The 17,959-nt window shown below is 37.0% G+C and overlaps 1 protein-coding gene across 3 annotated transcripts in view; it reads right to left on the bottom strand.

Moving 5' to 3' along the window:
• LOC114400001 overlaps positions 1-13,252 on the bottom strand; it is a 34,686-nt gene extending 21,434 nt beyond the window's left edge. Inside the window, exons 1-8 of one of the 3 annotated variants that reach the window (XM_028362237.1) lie at positions 13,080-13,252; positions 12,819-12,983; positions 8,556-8,654; positions 8,319-8,450; positions 8,139-8,207; positions 7,975-8,071; positions 7,796-7,898; positions 316-526 (exon numbers count right to left, since the gene is read on the bottom strand). In XM_028362237.1, the coding sequence (XP_028218038.1) occupies positions 316-526; positions 7,796-7,898; positions 7,975-8,071; positions 8,139-8,207; positions 8,319-8,450; positions 8,556-8,654; positions 12,819-12,983; positions 13,080-13,178 (975 nt within the window). In that variant the 5' untranslated portion in view covers positions 13,179-13,252. The remainder of the gene's footprint in view (positions 1-315; positions 527-7,795; positions 7,899-7,974; positions 8,072-8,138; positions 8,208-8,318; positions 8,451-8,555; positions 8,655-12,818; positions 12,984-13,079) is intronic. The other 2 variants (XM_028362239.1, XM_028362238.1) reach the window with 2 other exon arrangements.
• Positions 13,253-17,959: the final 4,707 nt, after the last annotated feature.

Genomic DNA, 17,959 nt, shown 5'->3' with positions numbered 1-17,959 from the left:
GCTTTTACTTTGCAAAGTCTTTCAAAGAATTTGACGAAGAGCAAATATTACAGTAGATTTTCAGTAAGCAATAGCATTTTATATATCTTCACAAGTGAATGCACTCTTTAACACACTACTATTTGAATAAAATTTATTGAAAACTACAGAATTATGAGTGGAACTCACCATATTTTGTGATTTTCAATAAATTTCAGCCAATAATAGTGTGTTGCTAGCATTACTCATCTACACAATTCCCCACATATTCTAATCATTCAGGTAAACTAGAAATACTGACTAAAGATCGTATCACAGGACAGAAGATTACCTAACCTGAAAATAGAAGAATGAAGAGACAACTGCACTCAGCCAGATGAACAATGACACATGCAAAAGGTAGGTTGATGACAATATAAGCCAGAGTCCTTCAAGTATGGGCCAAAACGGAAGCTTCACTAAAGTAGATGACTTTGGAAATCCTCTTGGAGTATGTTCAGTCTTCTGAATCTCATCAGTCTTGTTTTCATTTTTGGAATCAGATTTTCTAAATTCAAAATAAATAAATAAATATGATTTTATCCCTCATGTTGCCTTGCACTATACATTAAATTACCTATTTAACTAAAACCTAAAACAAATAATTTAATGAAGTACACAAGATTCCCCCGTATTTAACAGCACTCTCTCTCGCTGTGTGTGTTTGACATCAGTCCCTATCTATCTATCCATGCTTCTAAGAACAATTTTTGCTTTATAATTTTTTTCTGTTGACAATAAGAAATAAATTACACATTTATTGTATATTGATATTGATTTCATTTAGAGGAAATTCAATCTCCTCTAATTTGTGTAACTATTATTATCAGTCTATATAAACCCGCACCGTAATGTCATCCAAACATGTGGTTTCAGTCTAATATGTCTCTGATTTTGCCGGGTAGACCCACTGCCCCTCTGTCTCGCCGAACTCCTTCCAGCGACTATTTACCCTTTTCTGACTGCCACTCCAACGACCTTTCCAGCCAGTGACCCCACCACCAGCATTGCCATCCACCAAACTACACAACGGTGGGGACGGCAACCCCATTGGAGTTCCCATGCACCTAACCATTGTGCGCCAAACACCAATTGAGCTCCCCATTATTCCAACATGTGCGGTCGCCGTTCAGGCTGCGCCTCCAGTCCTCCACCAGATGTCACCTCTCCATTGCGCCCCTACCCCTGAAGTTTAGGATCATTCCGACTTGATTTGACGGTGCCTCTTTTGTAACCCCTTATTTTCAGATTCTTTTTTTTATATATTATTGTAGGTACTGTTTGTCCATTTTTGCACTCCAATGGCCTCTGCTGGTACCCAGCCGCCTAAGTAGACTCTCCCATCTTCTCTAATTTTCTACCCACTGTTGAGAAATTAGATGGTGACAACTACTGTACCTGGGCCTCCAATGGCACTTTGTGGATTATTGGTCTTGGGTACAAAGACCATCTCACCAGTGATTCCACACCTGCCATTGAGTGTGCACATTGGGAGAAAATTGATGCCCAACTATGCAGCGCCATCAAGTCCACCTTACACCATGCACTCAAGCCCATTTTTCGACCACATGGCACTTGTGAATCAGTTTGGACCAAGGCATGCTCTGTTTCCACTAATCACACTTGTTTACACTAATCAGCACTAAGTCACAAATTCGCCTGGGCGAGCTACAACTCGCCTAGGCGAATTTCTCAGCAACTCTTGGATTTTTTCTATAAATAGCCATGTTTAGGAAGTTAAAAGGAATCCAACAGAGTCTTTAGTACAGAGAAAAACAAGAGAGAGCCAGGAAGAAGAAGGAGAAAAGGAAATGTGAAGTCGAGGCGCTGCAGAGTTGTGACTGTGGATCACTTCCTTCGTCATTTCTCTTGTTAGTCTTGTGCTCTGCGCAATGATCGGTTAATTTTTCTTAAGGATTGGATGTAATCTTTGTACCCTCATGTATCTCTTTTGATATTGTATATGTATGAATATTTTCTACCCATTATTGGTAATTTCATTAGTGTCATGGAATTGGATTTTAAGTGAGACTGAAAAGTAATCTTAGAATTTGAACTGAATGATTTTACATTTTACGTCATGTTGTTAGGAATAAAGCATAACGTTTTGATTACAAAAAGCACGAGAATATAATTGTAATACTAGGATATTTATTACATATGCGAGGGATCGATATTTAGTAAATATTCTTAGGTTCCAAGTGCGAGAGATTGACTTGGGATAACTTAATGTGTGCATCAATAATGTTGAAAAATGATTTTTATATGTTAATCTTATTAGGATACTAAGAGTATAAACGATGAAATTCAATCCCATGTTTTCTTGAATTAATTTAAGTCGTTTCCGTAATTTACGTATTTTCGACGAACTGAATTTTGTTATTTTCGTGTTTCTGTTATTTTAGTGTTTCCATTATTCCCGTAATTCCGTTATTTTCACTATTTTTTTACTTTAAAGTTGTCTTTAGTTAATCAAACCAAAACCAATGACATTCGATTAAATTTGTACATAACTATTGAATTGATAACCTTTATCCGAATGAAGTAAGTAAACTCAAGTCCCTGTGGAGACGAACTCTTTTATAAATGTGAAACCTACAACGACAATTGGTATGCTTGCCAAAAGTCTTAACAGGTACCAGATGAGACGGTAGAGGCCTAGCCAAACTCTTCCCCGTTGTTTTCTCCTTTATTGGATCCAGACCTGCCCCAAAACCTTGGCTAGCCCATCTCTTTACATAAAGGTATTCGTTCTACTCGTAATTCTTCTCCTCATTGAGTTATCATTGTCTCTCTCCTTTGCATTATACATGCATTTCTTCTGTCTTTTGTGTTTATTCCTAACTCTCCAAGTGAAGCCTTATCTCACCCTGAGTGGCAGCAAGCAATGATCGATGAGATGTGTGCACTCTAAAGCAGTGGTACTTGGGAGCTGATCCCTCTTCCACCTAGCAAAACTATTGTTGGGTGTCAATGGCTGTACATCGTCAAGTCTTGATGGGAAGAAATAAATCACTTCAAGGCTTGCTTGGTCGCCAAATTGAATAGCATTAAACTGACAGCTCTCCAATGGCTATAATCGCATCCAAAGACTTCTTTTATCCATGGCAATTCTTCACCATTGGCCACTATTTCAGTTGGATATTAAAAACGCATTCTTACATGACGACCTTGAGGAAGAAGTGTATATAGAGCAACCACCTAGATTTGTTGCTTAGGGGGGGGAGGGGGGGGGGTCTTCTACCATGGTTTAGCAACTTCGCAAGTGTATGGACTTAAATAGTCACCTCATGCCTGGTTTGACCGTTTTCACACTGTTGTACAGTAGTTTGGAATGAGTATGACCTGTAGTGAAGCCGATCACTCTATTTTCTATTGTCGTTCTACTTAGGGGTGCATCTACCTTATTATATATGTAGATGCTATTGTCATTATAGGTAGTGAGCTTGGCATTGTTCACATGAAGCAATATCTATCCAGCAAGTTTCAAACTAAAGACTTTGGCAAACTTCAGTACTTCCTAGGTATCAAGGTTGGTCAATCTAAGTATGGCTTGGTGATCTCCTAGAGAAAATATGCTTTTGGCATATTAGAAGAAACTATCCTTTTGAATGCCAAACTAGTAGACACTCTGATGCATCCTAGCATCAAACTGATACCCAATCAGGGGGAGCCATTGTCAGATCTTAGCAGATATAGAAGGCTGGTTGGTTGGTTTTAGTGTTTGCAATAAGTTTAGTATGCCAATTCTTGAATTCACCTTGCCAAGATCATTGGGTTGCAGTAATCCGCATTCTGAAGTATATTAAGAATGCTCCAGGCAAAGGTCTCATTGATGAGGAAAAAGGGCATGTTCACATTGTTGATTATTCTAATGCTGATTGAGCTAGGCCACCTAGTGATTGATGATCCACCTCAGGGTATTGTGTGCTAATCAAAGGGAATTTGATATCCTAGAAAAGCTTGCAGCAAAATGTTGAGGTAGAATACAGAGCCATAAATTTAGTGACTTTGCAAACTCATGGCTGAAGCAGATACTGTGAATGTATGTATACATGATTTTGATGATGTCAAAAGAAGAATCAAACAAGGCTCATTTTGCTTCAAGATTAATACAAGATTGTTTCAACAAACAAAGCCTTGATTCAAGATTTCTTCAAGATCAAGTCTTGCCTCAAAATGAAAAGATTTCAAGTCATCCAAGGCACATGTAATCGATTACCAATACATGTAATCGATTGCCAAGGCACATGAAAGTGTGTAATCGATTACACATCATATGTAATCGATTACCAGAGACTCTGAACATTGGGAATTCAAATTTTAAATGAAGAGTCACAATTGTTCAAGAAAAATAATTGTGTAATCGATTACACTAATTCTGTAATCGATTACCAGAGAGGATTTTCAAGGAATATCGCCAACAGTCACATCTTATCATTTGGATTTTGAATGACCATCAAAGGCCTATATATATGTGTGACTTGGGACGAAATTGCAGAGAGTTTTGCTAGTCCAGAATGTCTTATCCTCTCAAAAGAAAATGAGAGAGATTCCAAGAGAACTTCATTGTCAAATGCTCTCTTAAAAACTCTTGGGCAAACACTTGCAAATCCATTAAGAGTTCATCCATGGATCTTCATTGTGATATTCTTCTCTTGAAGAGAAAATTTTTCTTCCATTCTTCTTATTCAATGAGATTGGTTAAGAGACTGTGAGTCTCTTGTTGTAAAGCATCTGAACACAAGGGATGGGTTGTTCCTGTGTGGTTCAGACTTTGTAATGGATTTTACAAAGATAGTGAAAATCTCAAGTGGGTTGCTTGAGTACTGAACGTAGGCACAAGGGTGTGGCCAAACCAGTGTAAAACTATGTTTGCATTCTCTCTTCCTTTATCTCATTTATGTTATTACAATCAATTTTGTCTTGCATGTTTAAAGAACATTATTAAATTGATTGTTGTTGCTTCTTCTGCATTCTAAGCCTATCCCTCTTAAGTTATTGAGGCCACAAGGTCCAACAAATACTAAGAGAACTGAAGAGTCCGGACAAATGACAATGACATGTGAGGCAGCATTGCATATTGTTTCTAATCCAGTCTTCTATGTGAAGACAAAACATATTGAGGTGGACTACCACTTCATTAGGAAAACGATTGAGTTAGGAGAAACTACAACAAGTTTTGTTAACTTTAGTGACTAACAGGCCAACATCTTCACTAAGTCTTTGGGGGGGACCTAGGATTGACTATATTTGTAACAAGTTGGGTGCATATACTTGAATTTAAGTGTGAGGAAATTTCACTCACAAGACTTGTGATATTCATGTTTCAGCTTACAATTTATAGAGTACAAAGCATAAGAGAGAGAAAGGGGGAAAGGACAGCCTAGCCTAGTCTATGTGACAGCCTAGTCTAGTCTATGTCTGCTGACTTCTAAAACAAGGAAAAAATATTTAGTAATGATGCATACAAATCTAATTCAAAAACCCCAAAAGATATTCAACACATGATCTATACTCTCCAGCTTGAGGGGAAGTGTTGAGAATCAAAAATAAATTACACATTTATTGTATTGATTTGATAGGATTTGATTTAGAGGAAACTCAACCTCCTTTAATTGTGTTAATTATTACTATCAATCTATATAAAAGATTGAGTTAGGAGAAATTACAATAAGTTTTGTCAACTCTAGTGATCCGTTGACCAACATCTTCACTAAGTCTTTGATGTAACATCCCTGATTGTTAACTTCTCGACGGCTCGCACTCTACGATACTTCACTCGGCAGCACTTCACTTAACATCTTTATTAGTTAGAATCCTCCACCAATCAAAACCTTCCGTAGGTAGCCATTTTCAAAACCTTGACAATCAGCTCTGCCTACTTCTAGGATCAATGACTGACCCTACAAACCAATACAAGATTTTTCAGCATGCTTTATCCTCACTCACATGCTTTCTAGGAAACTTCCTAGAAGGTCACCCATCCCGAAATCACTCCAATCCTAGCACGCTTAACTATGAAGTTCTTAAGTGATGGGCTACCGAAAATTAGATGCTCTTGTTGGTATAGGTAGTATCAATTAAGTTCGCTAGAGAGACGGTGGCCACTTGAATAGTGGCAGTGGATGGCCGGAAAATGAAGCAGATTCGCCGATAAATTGCGGCTTGTAGAAGGGCTCATCGAAAGACAGGCAACGAGTGAAAGGGCTCACCATGGGACAGTGGGTCACCGAAAAAGTGACGGTGGCCAATGGTGACCAAAAAAGTTGTCGAGAAAGGAGAAAAGGGTTGTTGGAAGATGGATGACGAGCAAAAACGTCCACCGGGATTTGGAAAGGGCGACAACTAGAGAGGTCCACCAGAATGCAGAAAAAAGTGGAAGAACAATCGCTAGAAAAGGTGCAGCAAGTATAAAAGCCACCAAAAATTGGAAAAAGAATGATAGAAGAAAGGCAGTGAGCAAAAAGGCTCACCATTGTCCCCGATAAGGGACGGTTTTTCTTTATTCCCTCAACCTAGCTCTAGATACCATGTAAAATGAGAAAATATAGAGGGATAATAGACTGAAACCGTGTATCAAAGTACACAACAGATGCTCTATTATATAGTTGTCATTAAAAACAATACTGATAATGAGAGCATATTCAGTTTCTTCTAAATCAGATATGCTTCCTATAAATCAGATCCTAATAAATCTATACATTAAATATATATATATATATATATATATATATATATATATATATATATATATATATATATATATATATATTTATAAATATATTTTAAATATTATAGACTACTTTACAATATTATAATTTATAAATAGTATAATACATGATTCATAATAAATAAATAAAAAATAAAACGTTCCCCAATTATAAGACTATTTAGGATGGAGCGTGGGTCAATTTTGTGGTTGTTTTAAATTTTGAGAATTTATATACATCTCACAAATCATTTAGGGATGGCCACCACACCATCCAGGATTGATAACCTATGTCGTCTACAGAACCAAAAAAGGTTTAAGTAATGTGCTACGGCCAGTACCTAAGGATGTAAAAGGATTCAGAGAGCCCACGAAGGTTTGTGAGATTGTGAGTGGATAAACAAACCTCTAGCCCAGCTATTGAAGAAGTATAATTTTAGTGGGGAAAAGAAGATCAAGAGGCTTTTGCCACATTATGGTCTGGAATGACTATGCTTCCATCATACTCAGAGTTGCTGATGTTGAAAACTTCTATTGGGGAAACTGATGCTTCTATGGTAGGGGGATGTTCTGTTTTATGAAGAGAGGCCGGTAGCTTTTCTCTACCATAGTGTTAGGGGTTATCACAGCAAGCTCAAACCAACTAGCTTTATAAGATGGAATTGACGACAACTGGCATGGCTCTTCTGAAATGGAGAGACTGATTGATGGGAGTGGTCATGGTTGTTTCCCCAACAGAGAAAGTGCACAGTTCATAAATTATCATAAATCAGAATGCCCCCAACCTACCCTCACCTCCTATATAAGCTGATTTCATACTACCAAAAAATAGGCCACAAAGGAAGTCAGGAATATGGTGATTTACAATTACAACCAGACTTTACTGTTCACTTCCCTGTAACCAGATTTAAGGGAATGATTCATAACAAATATCTAGTTTTAGATGTAGAATATTTCTTAAAGGTTAATTCATTCATTCACCAAGTATTAAAATGAGGTATATGCCATCCGAAACTTATCTGTTGCAATTGATATAACTACAAAGAAAAGAAAACATAGAATGACCTAATGGGAGACAATTGTTCTTCAACATGAGATGTAACATGATTTATCCCTCTTGATGTTTGTGCCGCAAGTTCCATCAACAACGCAGCAAACAAAAGCAAGACTGTGAAAGACATGATTACTTTATGGCAAAGCAAAAATATATCAGAAAGGATTGTTTAGGGCAAATGCAAACTTACATGGGCCAACAAAAGCCATTCCAATGGCAAACAATGACCCAAAAAGTTGTCCAAGGGTGGCACCAGCACCAATAAACCCGAATAATCTTGAACCTGACTGAACTCAAAGTATGTTAGGCCCAGAATAATCCAGACAAACAAAAATGATATAGCTGCAAACAAACCTCACTGTCCATCACATCAGTTACCCTTGCCCAAGTTGAAGAAATTGTAATTAGATTAAGCAAAGCAACCTTCATAAAATAACATAAACTAGTGTCACAAAAATGTCATTTGAAACAAGCAAACAGCAGAATGAAATCAAACTAGTATCTAAACATGGAAAATAAAATTATCAATCATACCCAAAGAAACAATCCTATCCGGACAGAAATATAGAACCATCCATGGTTATCCCAACCAAATGAAGATGTAAGACTACCATGGGCACCAATTTTCCCTTCTTCCTTTGAGGGAAAGGTCAAAGGTGTGGATCCCTAGGAACATAAAACCCAATTTAACACAATCAAAAACAAATAATTCTGAAATTAGCCAACAATATAGACTGCAACAAACAACTTCAAGTTATACTATTATCTTACTGTGATATTGGACTTTGAATATCCAGCTGATGAAGAGTGCCATAGAATAAAGAACAATATGAGGGATACACTAAAGAACCTGTGTATCAAAAACAAAGCCTGGAATTTCAAGAAGCACCATTACAAAAATTTCATCATAAAAATATGACAGATGGCATTGACAATTATGGCACAAGCGCGGTGACTATAATAAAAAAAGAGTATACATACCAAAGAAACAGCTGAATATGATAAATAAGGAAAACTAATGACAAACGACAAAAAATAACTTATGAACATATTATAGAAAACAAAACTCACTAAAAGTATCACAAACATAAGGTTGATGCCATAAGCTTCACAACACAAATTTGCTAGAAAATAGAAATTATCATGCAACAATTTTATTTTTTTTGATCAGCCAAAAATATAATATATTCATTAATAAGTACCAGAGGTACTAAATCGCTACAGATTTTTATAAGTACAAATCATAGCTGGTTCTCTAACAGGCCTTGAGATTACACAAGCTGAAAGAACTACATTAGGGTAATAGTGCAGAACTGTATCTAATTCCCTATGTTGGTGTCCGAAGAAAACCATCTTTGATATTTGAAGACAACTGATTGAAATGAGATGTGAAATTCTTTTCTAAGTTTCTGAGCCATGTCCATAGCAAAAACACTGCATCGTCCATTATTTTATGAGCATTGAAAACAGCAGTGGAGAAAATGATGCTATTTCTATGCTTCCAAATTGTATAAGTCAGTGCTAACCACCAGGACTGCCATCATGCAACAATTAATTGGCACAAAACAAGACAAAGAAACAGAGATAGAAGAAAAAAATAGAATCACAAAGATTCATAAAGGAACGAGGTTCACAAAGATTCGTAAAGGAATGAGGTTTAATTGCACTTTTGTCCATCTACAGTCTACAATGGCCTATGTGCAATTTTGGTACCTCAATATTTTTTACCCAAATCAACTATGCCAACTTTTCTATTGAAACAAATCAAGTACTTCTATCAATCTACCATTCAATTGTTAAGGGAAATAACTAACTTGACACCCAATTTTGAAATATGGCATAATATGTTGAGTTGGTACATGGTCATCAGAAAGGAACCACTATGTCAAGCCAGGATTAAAATGGACAAAATAAATTAATAAAATAATCAAAAGGAAATAAATGGATCGTACATTGTAATCCAATGTTGGAAAGTTTCCGTAATTGTGATCACCCCTGGCCCACCTTAATGGCATCCTATCGGAGTTGGCTGCCAATGTCTCAGAAATGGCAACCTAAAAGGCTACCAAGGCTGAGTGAATGTCATATTGTGCAACCATTAGAACATCGAGTCTTAGGATTAGGGTGTTGAGATCCCACATCAACTAAAGATAAGACCTAAGTAGTGCTTATAAGGTTTGGGCAATCCCCCCCCGTACAAGCCAATTTTGTAGGGTTGAGTTAGGCCCTAAGCCCAAATTTTAAGATCCAAAAGTTGACAACGAGTCCTTTTAGTTGAGAAATATTTGACTTAGTAACATGCTAATAAACATTTGAAAATCGTCTCATGTCAATTATTTCTGTCAAAAATTGGACGATGGTGATGGAAGGACTTATTTGTTTTAAGGACCAAAAGGCAATTAAGCCAAACAAAGAGGAGTAAAAAATGGTAGGAAAGAACAAGAAAAAGAGAAGAAATAATGACCAAAGAGAACAAAGAAAGAGGAGGCACAAATGGCCAAAGAGGTAACCTAAATAAATTGAAGGCTAGAAAAGTAGGGAGGAAAGGACATTTAGATGGGTTGTTCGGTGAATATGGATCTCATTTACCACATATAGTAGACACCATAGTTCAGTTTTGCAGTGCAAAAGTCATGGTGTTAGTTCAGTTTTGCAAAACCGAAGTCATGCAGGACATTCAGGCACCTTATAAAAAGGCTAGACATGACAAACCACCTAAGTAGATCTAGGGAATACAGCTGAATTACATGAAAAGATTGTGAGCAGACTTGAATGGAATTGGTCATCGGGTAGACTCAAGCTAAATTGTGTAAACTCACGAGTCCATGGGCAAATCTAAGTGTGCTGGTTCATGTTAATTTGGCCCAAAATGCAGCACTTTCAGCCTAAAACACTAGGGAAACCTTCAGACTTGAAGCTCACCCAAAATCCAAATCAATCTGATCATCCATTGATTCATTCTAGTCAATTTCAAAGCACAGGTTACTTGCTATTGCCCTCAATGTCAAAGCTCAGGTTGTTTGTCATATGCACTATCAAAGTTGCAGCCTTCACCCTTCTTGCTGATTCTGTTAGGCAAAGCTCCATCCATATTCTGGTTCTACTAATTCACCTCTTGAATCTTGATTGCCTTACAAGTTCTCTTGCTTGACTTTGGTTGAATGGATAACTGTCTGTACTGTGTTCTATGTTTTTTTTAACGGCCAAAAGTATCATATATTAGATAAGGATAGTACCAGAAGTACTACAAAGATACAAAAAGAAAGCCATAGGCTGAGGATATAAAGAAAAACTACACAAGCTTCCCCAACTAGAGACCTTACAAAAAACCACCCATCCTTCCCAGACTAGGAGAAGGCAAAGGACATAGATGATGACCATTGATTAAACGGAATGACAAAGTCCTTTTCCCACCCCGTCAACCAAGACCAGGTAAGATAAATTGCATCACCCACCAACTTAGAAATAGCAAACTGTTGATTTTTAAAAATCATGGCGTTCCTATAGTTCCAAATAGAAACTGTGGCTGCTACCCACCAAACCTTCCACTTTCTATTAATAGCTTGCGAAGCAGCCAAAGAGAGGTGCTGAATGAAGTGATCCACAGGCCTACAATGCATGACTCTAGCTTCCTTGACCCAAGAGGTAAATTCCCACCACAGTGGCATAATCTTATTGCAAGAAAAGAAGAGATGAGAGGCAGATTCCACTTGGCTTTGGCAAAAGGTACAGAGGTCACTATCAAGCGCGACTTGCCGTCTAGATAAGTTATCCTTAGTCGGGAGTCTATCCCACAGGAGTCTCCAAGCAAAGGAAAGGGCTTTCGGAGGAGCTTTGATATCCCATAACTGACTGAAAGCTTGATTCTGGTATACTGTTGATTGAGCTTCTCTAATAAAATGGTAAGCACTGGATGTAGAAAAAGTTCCTTTTGGATCAGCACCCCATACCCACTGGTCCTTGAAAGTTGCATTAGGAGATAAGGCTGAAACCTGGTCGATAAAGTCTGAAGCACTGACCAACTCGTGATCAAAAAGATTCCTCCTCCAAGAGAAATTCCACTGCCATCCTGCTTCTCCAAAGGACCCCAAGTTTCCCACTATCTCAGCTTTATGAGAAGATATTTGATACAAATCAGGATATCTTTCTCTTAGAGTTCTTCCATCACCCATCCAAGAATCTTCCCAAAATAAAATTTGGTCACCACTGCCCAGTTTCCATATAATCTGATTGAGAACCCCATCCATACTGCTGTGAAGCATTACAGTCTTCAAGTCAGACCACCAAGCATTACTGTGTTCTATGTTGATTGGTATATTGTATGGTATTGTGATTTGATTGAGGTAGATGATTGCTGTGTTTTGTACTGTTTTTTGGCATAGCTCATTCTAATAAACTTATGATTTGCTGTGTTGATTGCTGTGTTTTGGCATAGCTAATCCTAATGAACTTATCATTTGGTCACTTTATGTATGATTTTAACGTGTTATTATCGTAATAGTCTGTAATTCTCATTTGTTTTAGTATGAAGGTGCAGTATGTGCATTGTGTCTGCATGATTGTGTTGCCATCTATGAAGCACGAACTTTGACATGGACACCGGACATAGACACACACTTGGACATGGCTAATGTCTAAAATATAGGACACAAGACACTGCAAACACACAGAGAGAGACTCTAATGAAATAAAATAATGAGTAAACATATAATAAAATATTTAAATTGATGGTATATTTATCTTTCTAAACCAACATTATATGTTTTTTCAAGTGTCAGAATTGTGTAAAAGTATCCACTTAAGTGTTCAAGCCAGCAAAAAGTCATTTTTAAATTGAAAACTTCATAAGAAGTGTCCAAAAGTGTCGGGGTGGTGTCAGAAATGTGTTCGTGCTTTATAGGTTGTCATTTATAAGTCTAATGGCATTTAGCCACTAGTTTAAGATTAAAAAAACGGCTAAATGAATTATCAAAATTGAAAATCGACTGTTATTATGGGCACAAAAATAAAGAATTCTAAAAAATTCAATGTTACCTTGCCTTTGGAAAGGTTAGGTAGAGAGAATATGAGAGAAGAAAAGGGTGCAGCAATGAGGGTGAGCACCAGGGACCCCACAAATAGACCCGGCAGATTTGATAACCCCAATGAGATGGCACCCTCATCGCGCAACGGAAGAACTACGAAATACGCACTCAAAATCTGCAACAAATAGCCAAAAAAAAAAGGGGTATGAAGAAAAAAGAAACGGAAGGGGCAAAACATTCTCAGTCATTGAGCAGAGAAAAGAAAACTCACGAAGAAGAAGCAGAAGAAGGAATGGAGCAAAGCAGAGGTCTCGTGCGGGTGCACCGTAACGAACAAGGAGACGACTGCATCAAACGTAAACCTTCCCATCGCGTTTGCGTTTCGAATCGGAGCAAATGGAGATTGGAGACACACCAAGCATTGTTAGCCAGCCCCCAGGTCAAAATCTTGATTATAACGACAAGGAATATTCTAAAAATATATATTAGACAATACTAATTTCTTACGAATTTTTGTTCTATTTTTTTAAATATATAATTTTAGTTTTTTTATTTTTTTTAACTGATATATTTTATCATTTATTTTTTGAAAAATTATTATTTTAATTTTCATATTTTTTTAATTGAGATATTTCGTCTCTCATTTAAAAAAAAAATATAATTTTAATCCTATTAGTCAATTTCAGACTTATTGACAATATATTTTTATTTTTTTTATAAATTAAACTTGTTAGCAATTAAATAATTTAAGAAAATAGTTATTACTATAAAATAAACAAATAATTGTCATTCAACGTTTACAAAATATATAGATCAACATTTGAAATTAGTTACAAGGATTTAAATTGTGAATTTTTTAAAAATATGATATGAAATGTCTCAATTAAAAATGAAGGATTAAAATCGTAAACTTTTTAAAAGTGAATAACAAAATGTCTCAATTAAAAAATAGGGAACTAAAATTATAAATTCGAAAAAAATATGAGAACAAAAATTACATTTTAACCTAATATTAATTATATGAGCAAGATACATGAGCGTCCATCTATCTATCTAGTCTCCTGGCCCCTGACTATAAGACTCTTACAATTAATTTATATCTTTCAAGAAGAATAATTAATTTAGTTAATTACATTAAATTATTCAATTATTTGTATTATCTTTCCAAAATTAACATTTTTTATCTCTTTATTCACTTAATTGTTTCTTACTAATATTTGGAGAGAAAGAATAATTGAGTAAGTGTTTGTAGGAAAAAAACAATTAATGCATCTAAAAATTAAAGAATTGTCTTATAAAAAGAAAAAAATAAATTTCTAAGAAAAGTTTTATAATTTGGAACAGATGAAGTATCTATCTATATCTAGTATACCAGATAGATATTTAATTAGGGCACCTCATTTGTAACATCCCTAATTTTTTACTTCTTGTCAACTCTCACACTACGGCACTTCACGCAATGACATTTCATTCAACTTCCTTGTTGGTTAGAACCCTCCACTGGTGATAACCCTTCATAGGTAGCCTTTTTTAAGACCTCGATAATCTGATTTCATGATCAATGACTGTCCCTACAAACCAACATGATATTTTTCAATGTGTTCACATGTTTTCTATGAAACATCTTGAAGGACATTCAAAAGAAGAATGCAGTGTCTTGAAGGATAAGATCAAAGACCTTATCATGCTAGGCCTTTTAAAAGATTTTGTCCATAAACCTCAAACATATCAATCTAATAATGGGTACAAGCAAGGGAAAAGAGCGAGACGGTAACAATCATTCACAAATCAAGAGACAGAGAAGTTGAAGACGCTCTAAGGAAAGAGATGAAAAGTACATCGACAAGTTGAGACGTATCATTGACACCATTGCAAGGGGATTCATGGATGATGAGCAACAACTTCGACACGAAAGAGACCCTTACAACAAGTACGGTCGGTCAACATGGTTTCTCCACACAAAGCGTCGGACATGTTGTCAATTACATTCACCTTGGTTGACTTTAAAAGCAATCAACCCAATTCAAGATGATATCATGGTTATTAGTGTCGAAATCACTAACTGCATAGTCAGAACAACACTCGTCGACCAAGGAAGCTCTGTTGACATCTTATTCTGGAATACCTTCAAAAGGATGGGGATTACTGAGTTCAAGATCCTCCCACACGATGACCCCTATTTGGCTGTGTCGGAGAAAGGGTTGGGACGAAAGGAAGTATTTGGTTGTATACCAAGTTTGACCATCAAGGATCATTATAAAAAGACTTAAAGATACGTTTTCTTATAATACACACCCATACCTCATATAACATCTTACTCAGTCGCCCCTCGTTGAGCGTTTTCGGGGCAATTGTCTCCGCCCCTCACCTCGCCATGAAGTTCCCTTCAGACACCAAAGCCATCATAATCGTGCATGTCGACCAAAGGCTAGCCAAAGAATGTTACATGGCAAGCCTCAAGCTTGGCCTTCTCATAAAGGATGAACGTCATCAAGGCGTGCACTATGTGGAGATTGTGGCAGAAATCGAGGGTTTGGAAGGGTTAGATCTTGATCCAAGGACTAAAGATGATAGTAGAGTTAAACCTATGGAAGAAACATGAACCTTTCAGTTCGACCTTAAGGAAGGACAAGCCACCCAATTAGGAAGTCAACTTTCGAGTGATGATAGAAGCAATATGCAACAAATCATTAGAGAACATATCGATCTGTTTGCATGGTCTGCAACCAATATGCTAGGAGTAGACTCGGCTTCCCACTGTCATAGGTTATCCATATGTAAAAATGCCAAGATTATAACACAAAGAAAAAGAAAGATGTTGAGCAGTCTGACAGGAAGTTTCCAAACTGATGGTCGCACAATTTATTAGAGAGATAGACTACACTACTCATCTTTTGAATGTGGTTATGGTTAAAAGGTTGAACTAAAAATGAAGAATGTGCATGAATTACACTGGTTTGAATTGGGCCTGTCCAAAAGATGTTTATCCCTTCCCCAACATTGATTGATTGGTGGATGGGGCAACAAGGCACAAAATCTTGAGCTTCTTGGATGCCTGCTTAGGCTATATTCAAATAAGGATGGACCCAACTAATGAAGACAAGACACCATTCATCATTGAATTAGCAAAATACTAATACAAGGTGATGCCCTTCAGACTCAAGAAAATTAGGGCAACATATGAGCGCCTAATGGATAAAGTGTTCGGTGCACAACTGGGTTGGAATTTAGATGTATACGTGGACAACATGGTAGTCAAGTTCGATGACTTGTGAACACACGTCTAGGACCAGAAAGAAATGTTTGGTCAACTCTGAAAACATAACATGAGGTTGAATCCCGAAAAGTGTGTCTTTGATGTTGAAGGTGTCAAATTCTTGGGATCCATGCTAACACATAGAGGGATACATGTCAAGCTATCATGGAAATGAGAAGTCCTAAAAACGTAAAAGAAGCTCAAAGACTAGCTAGCAAGATAGTCTCCCTATCCAGATTTTTGCTTAGAATTTCCAAAAGGCTTAGCCAATCATGAATCTCCTCAAGAAGACTAAAAAATTCACCTGGCTGAAGAATGAAAATAGACTTTTCAAAAACTAAAGGAAACTCTTGCCACCCCCCCCCCCTATGTTGCCAAAACCTAACACTAGCAAGAGGTTGATATTCTACCTCTCAATATCTGCCAAAGCCATTAGCATTGTACTCATACAAGAGAAGTGTAGCGAGTTGAAACCGACTTACTTTGTTAGTTGAGTACTACAAGACCCAGAAACAAGGTATCAAGTCATGGAAAAAGTGGCTTTGGTGCTAGTCAATGTTGCCCTTCACCTTTGGCAATATTTTCAAAGTCACAAAATTATTGTTCAAACTAATTGTTCGATAGCTAAAGTGTTATGCAAGCTTGAACTAGCTGGAAGAATGATGGCTTGGTCCATCGAATTGTCCAAATATGAGCTTAATTATGAACTAAGAGGCATTATCTAGGCCCAAGGCTTAGCTGACTTTGTAAATGAGTTCCACCCCCTACAACCACAATTCCAGCATGAATGGTGGACCTTGCATGTGGACAACTCCTCTAATCAACATGGAAGTGGAGCTAGGATCATTTTGAAGGGACCCAACCACATAACTTTAGGATAATCACTACACTTTGATTTTCAAAGCCAGATGTAATCAGGTCAAATACAAAGCTCACCTAGAAAGCTTAAGATTGGCTAAAGAAGTTGGAGGTCGTAGGGTTAACTACCAAAGTGACTCCAAGATCGCTTCCAAATAGATAAACAAAGTCAACGAGTTGGCAAGGACCCTCAACTACTAAAGTATCATTTGAGAAGCTTAAAGAAAAGGTCAATGAAATCCAAGTAATGCATATCAATCGAGACATCAATGACAAAGTCCATAAGTTGGGAAGGCTAGCAACTTTACCTTGCCCAGGACAGTTGAAGACTTTCATACTTCACATGTTCCTCGTACCCAACGTTTCAAGCAATGAATGTTTACAAATTGAAAAAGAAGACTCCACTGGATGGAAAAAAGACATAACTGGGTACTTGAGGAATGAAACTCTTTTAGCAGACAGAAAGAAGGCAAAAAAGATAAGAACCCAGACTGCATGGTATATCATCATAGCTGGAGAGTTATACCGACGGGGTTTCTCCTCATCTTTGCTCAAGTGTTTAGATAAAGAGCAAGCCAACTAAGTCATCCAAGAACTCTAAAAGGGCATTTGCAATATGCATTTTGGAAATAAATCAATGGCAACATGAGTGCTAAGACCTGGATACTACTTGCCAACTTTGAGAATTGACTACTCAAACTTTGTAAAGAAATGCATCCAATGTTAAAAGCATGACAATATGATCCATCGATTAGTCAAAGAGTTACATTCCATCACCTCCCTATGGTCGTTTGCTATTTGGGCAATGAATATTTTAGGACCCTTTCTTAAAGCCCCAAGACAAAGGAAATTCTTGCTAGTAGTCGTTGATTACTTCACAAAGTGGGTGGAAGCCAAAACCCTTAGCAACCATCATGACCCAAAATGTCCAAAAGTTCCTTTGGAAGAATATCATTACCTATTTTGACATTCCAAACACTATGGTCATAGATAATGGTTTACAATTCACAGAACAGAAGCTTAACGAGTTTATGAAT

The sequence above is a fragment of the Glycine soja genome, chromosome 19 (genome assembly GCF_004193775.1).
Source record: "Glycine soja cultivar W05 chromosome 19, ASM419377v2, whole genome shotgun sequence".
Lineage (NCBI taxonomy): Eukaryota > Viridiplantae > Streptophyta > Magnoliopsida > Fabales > Fabaceae > Glycine > Glycine soja.
This window is presented reverse-complemented; position numbering and strand designations above follow the sequence as displayed.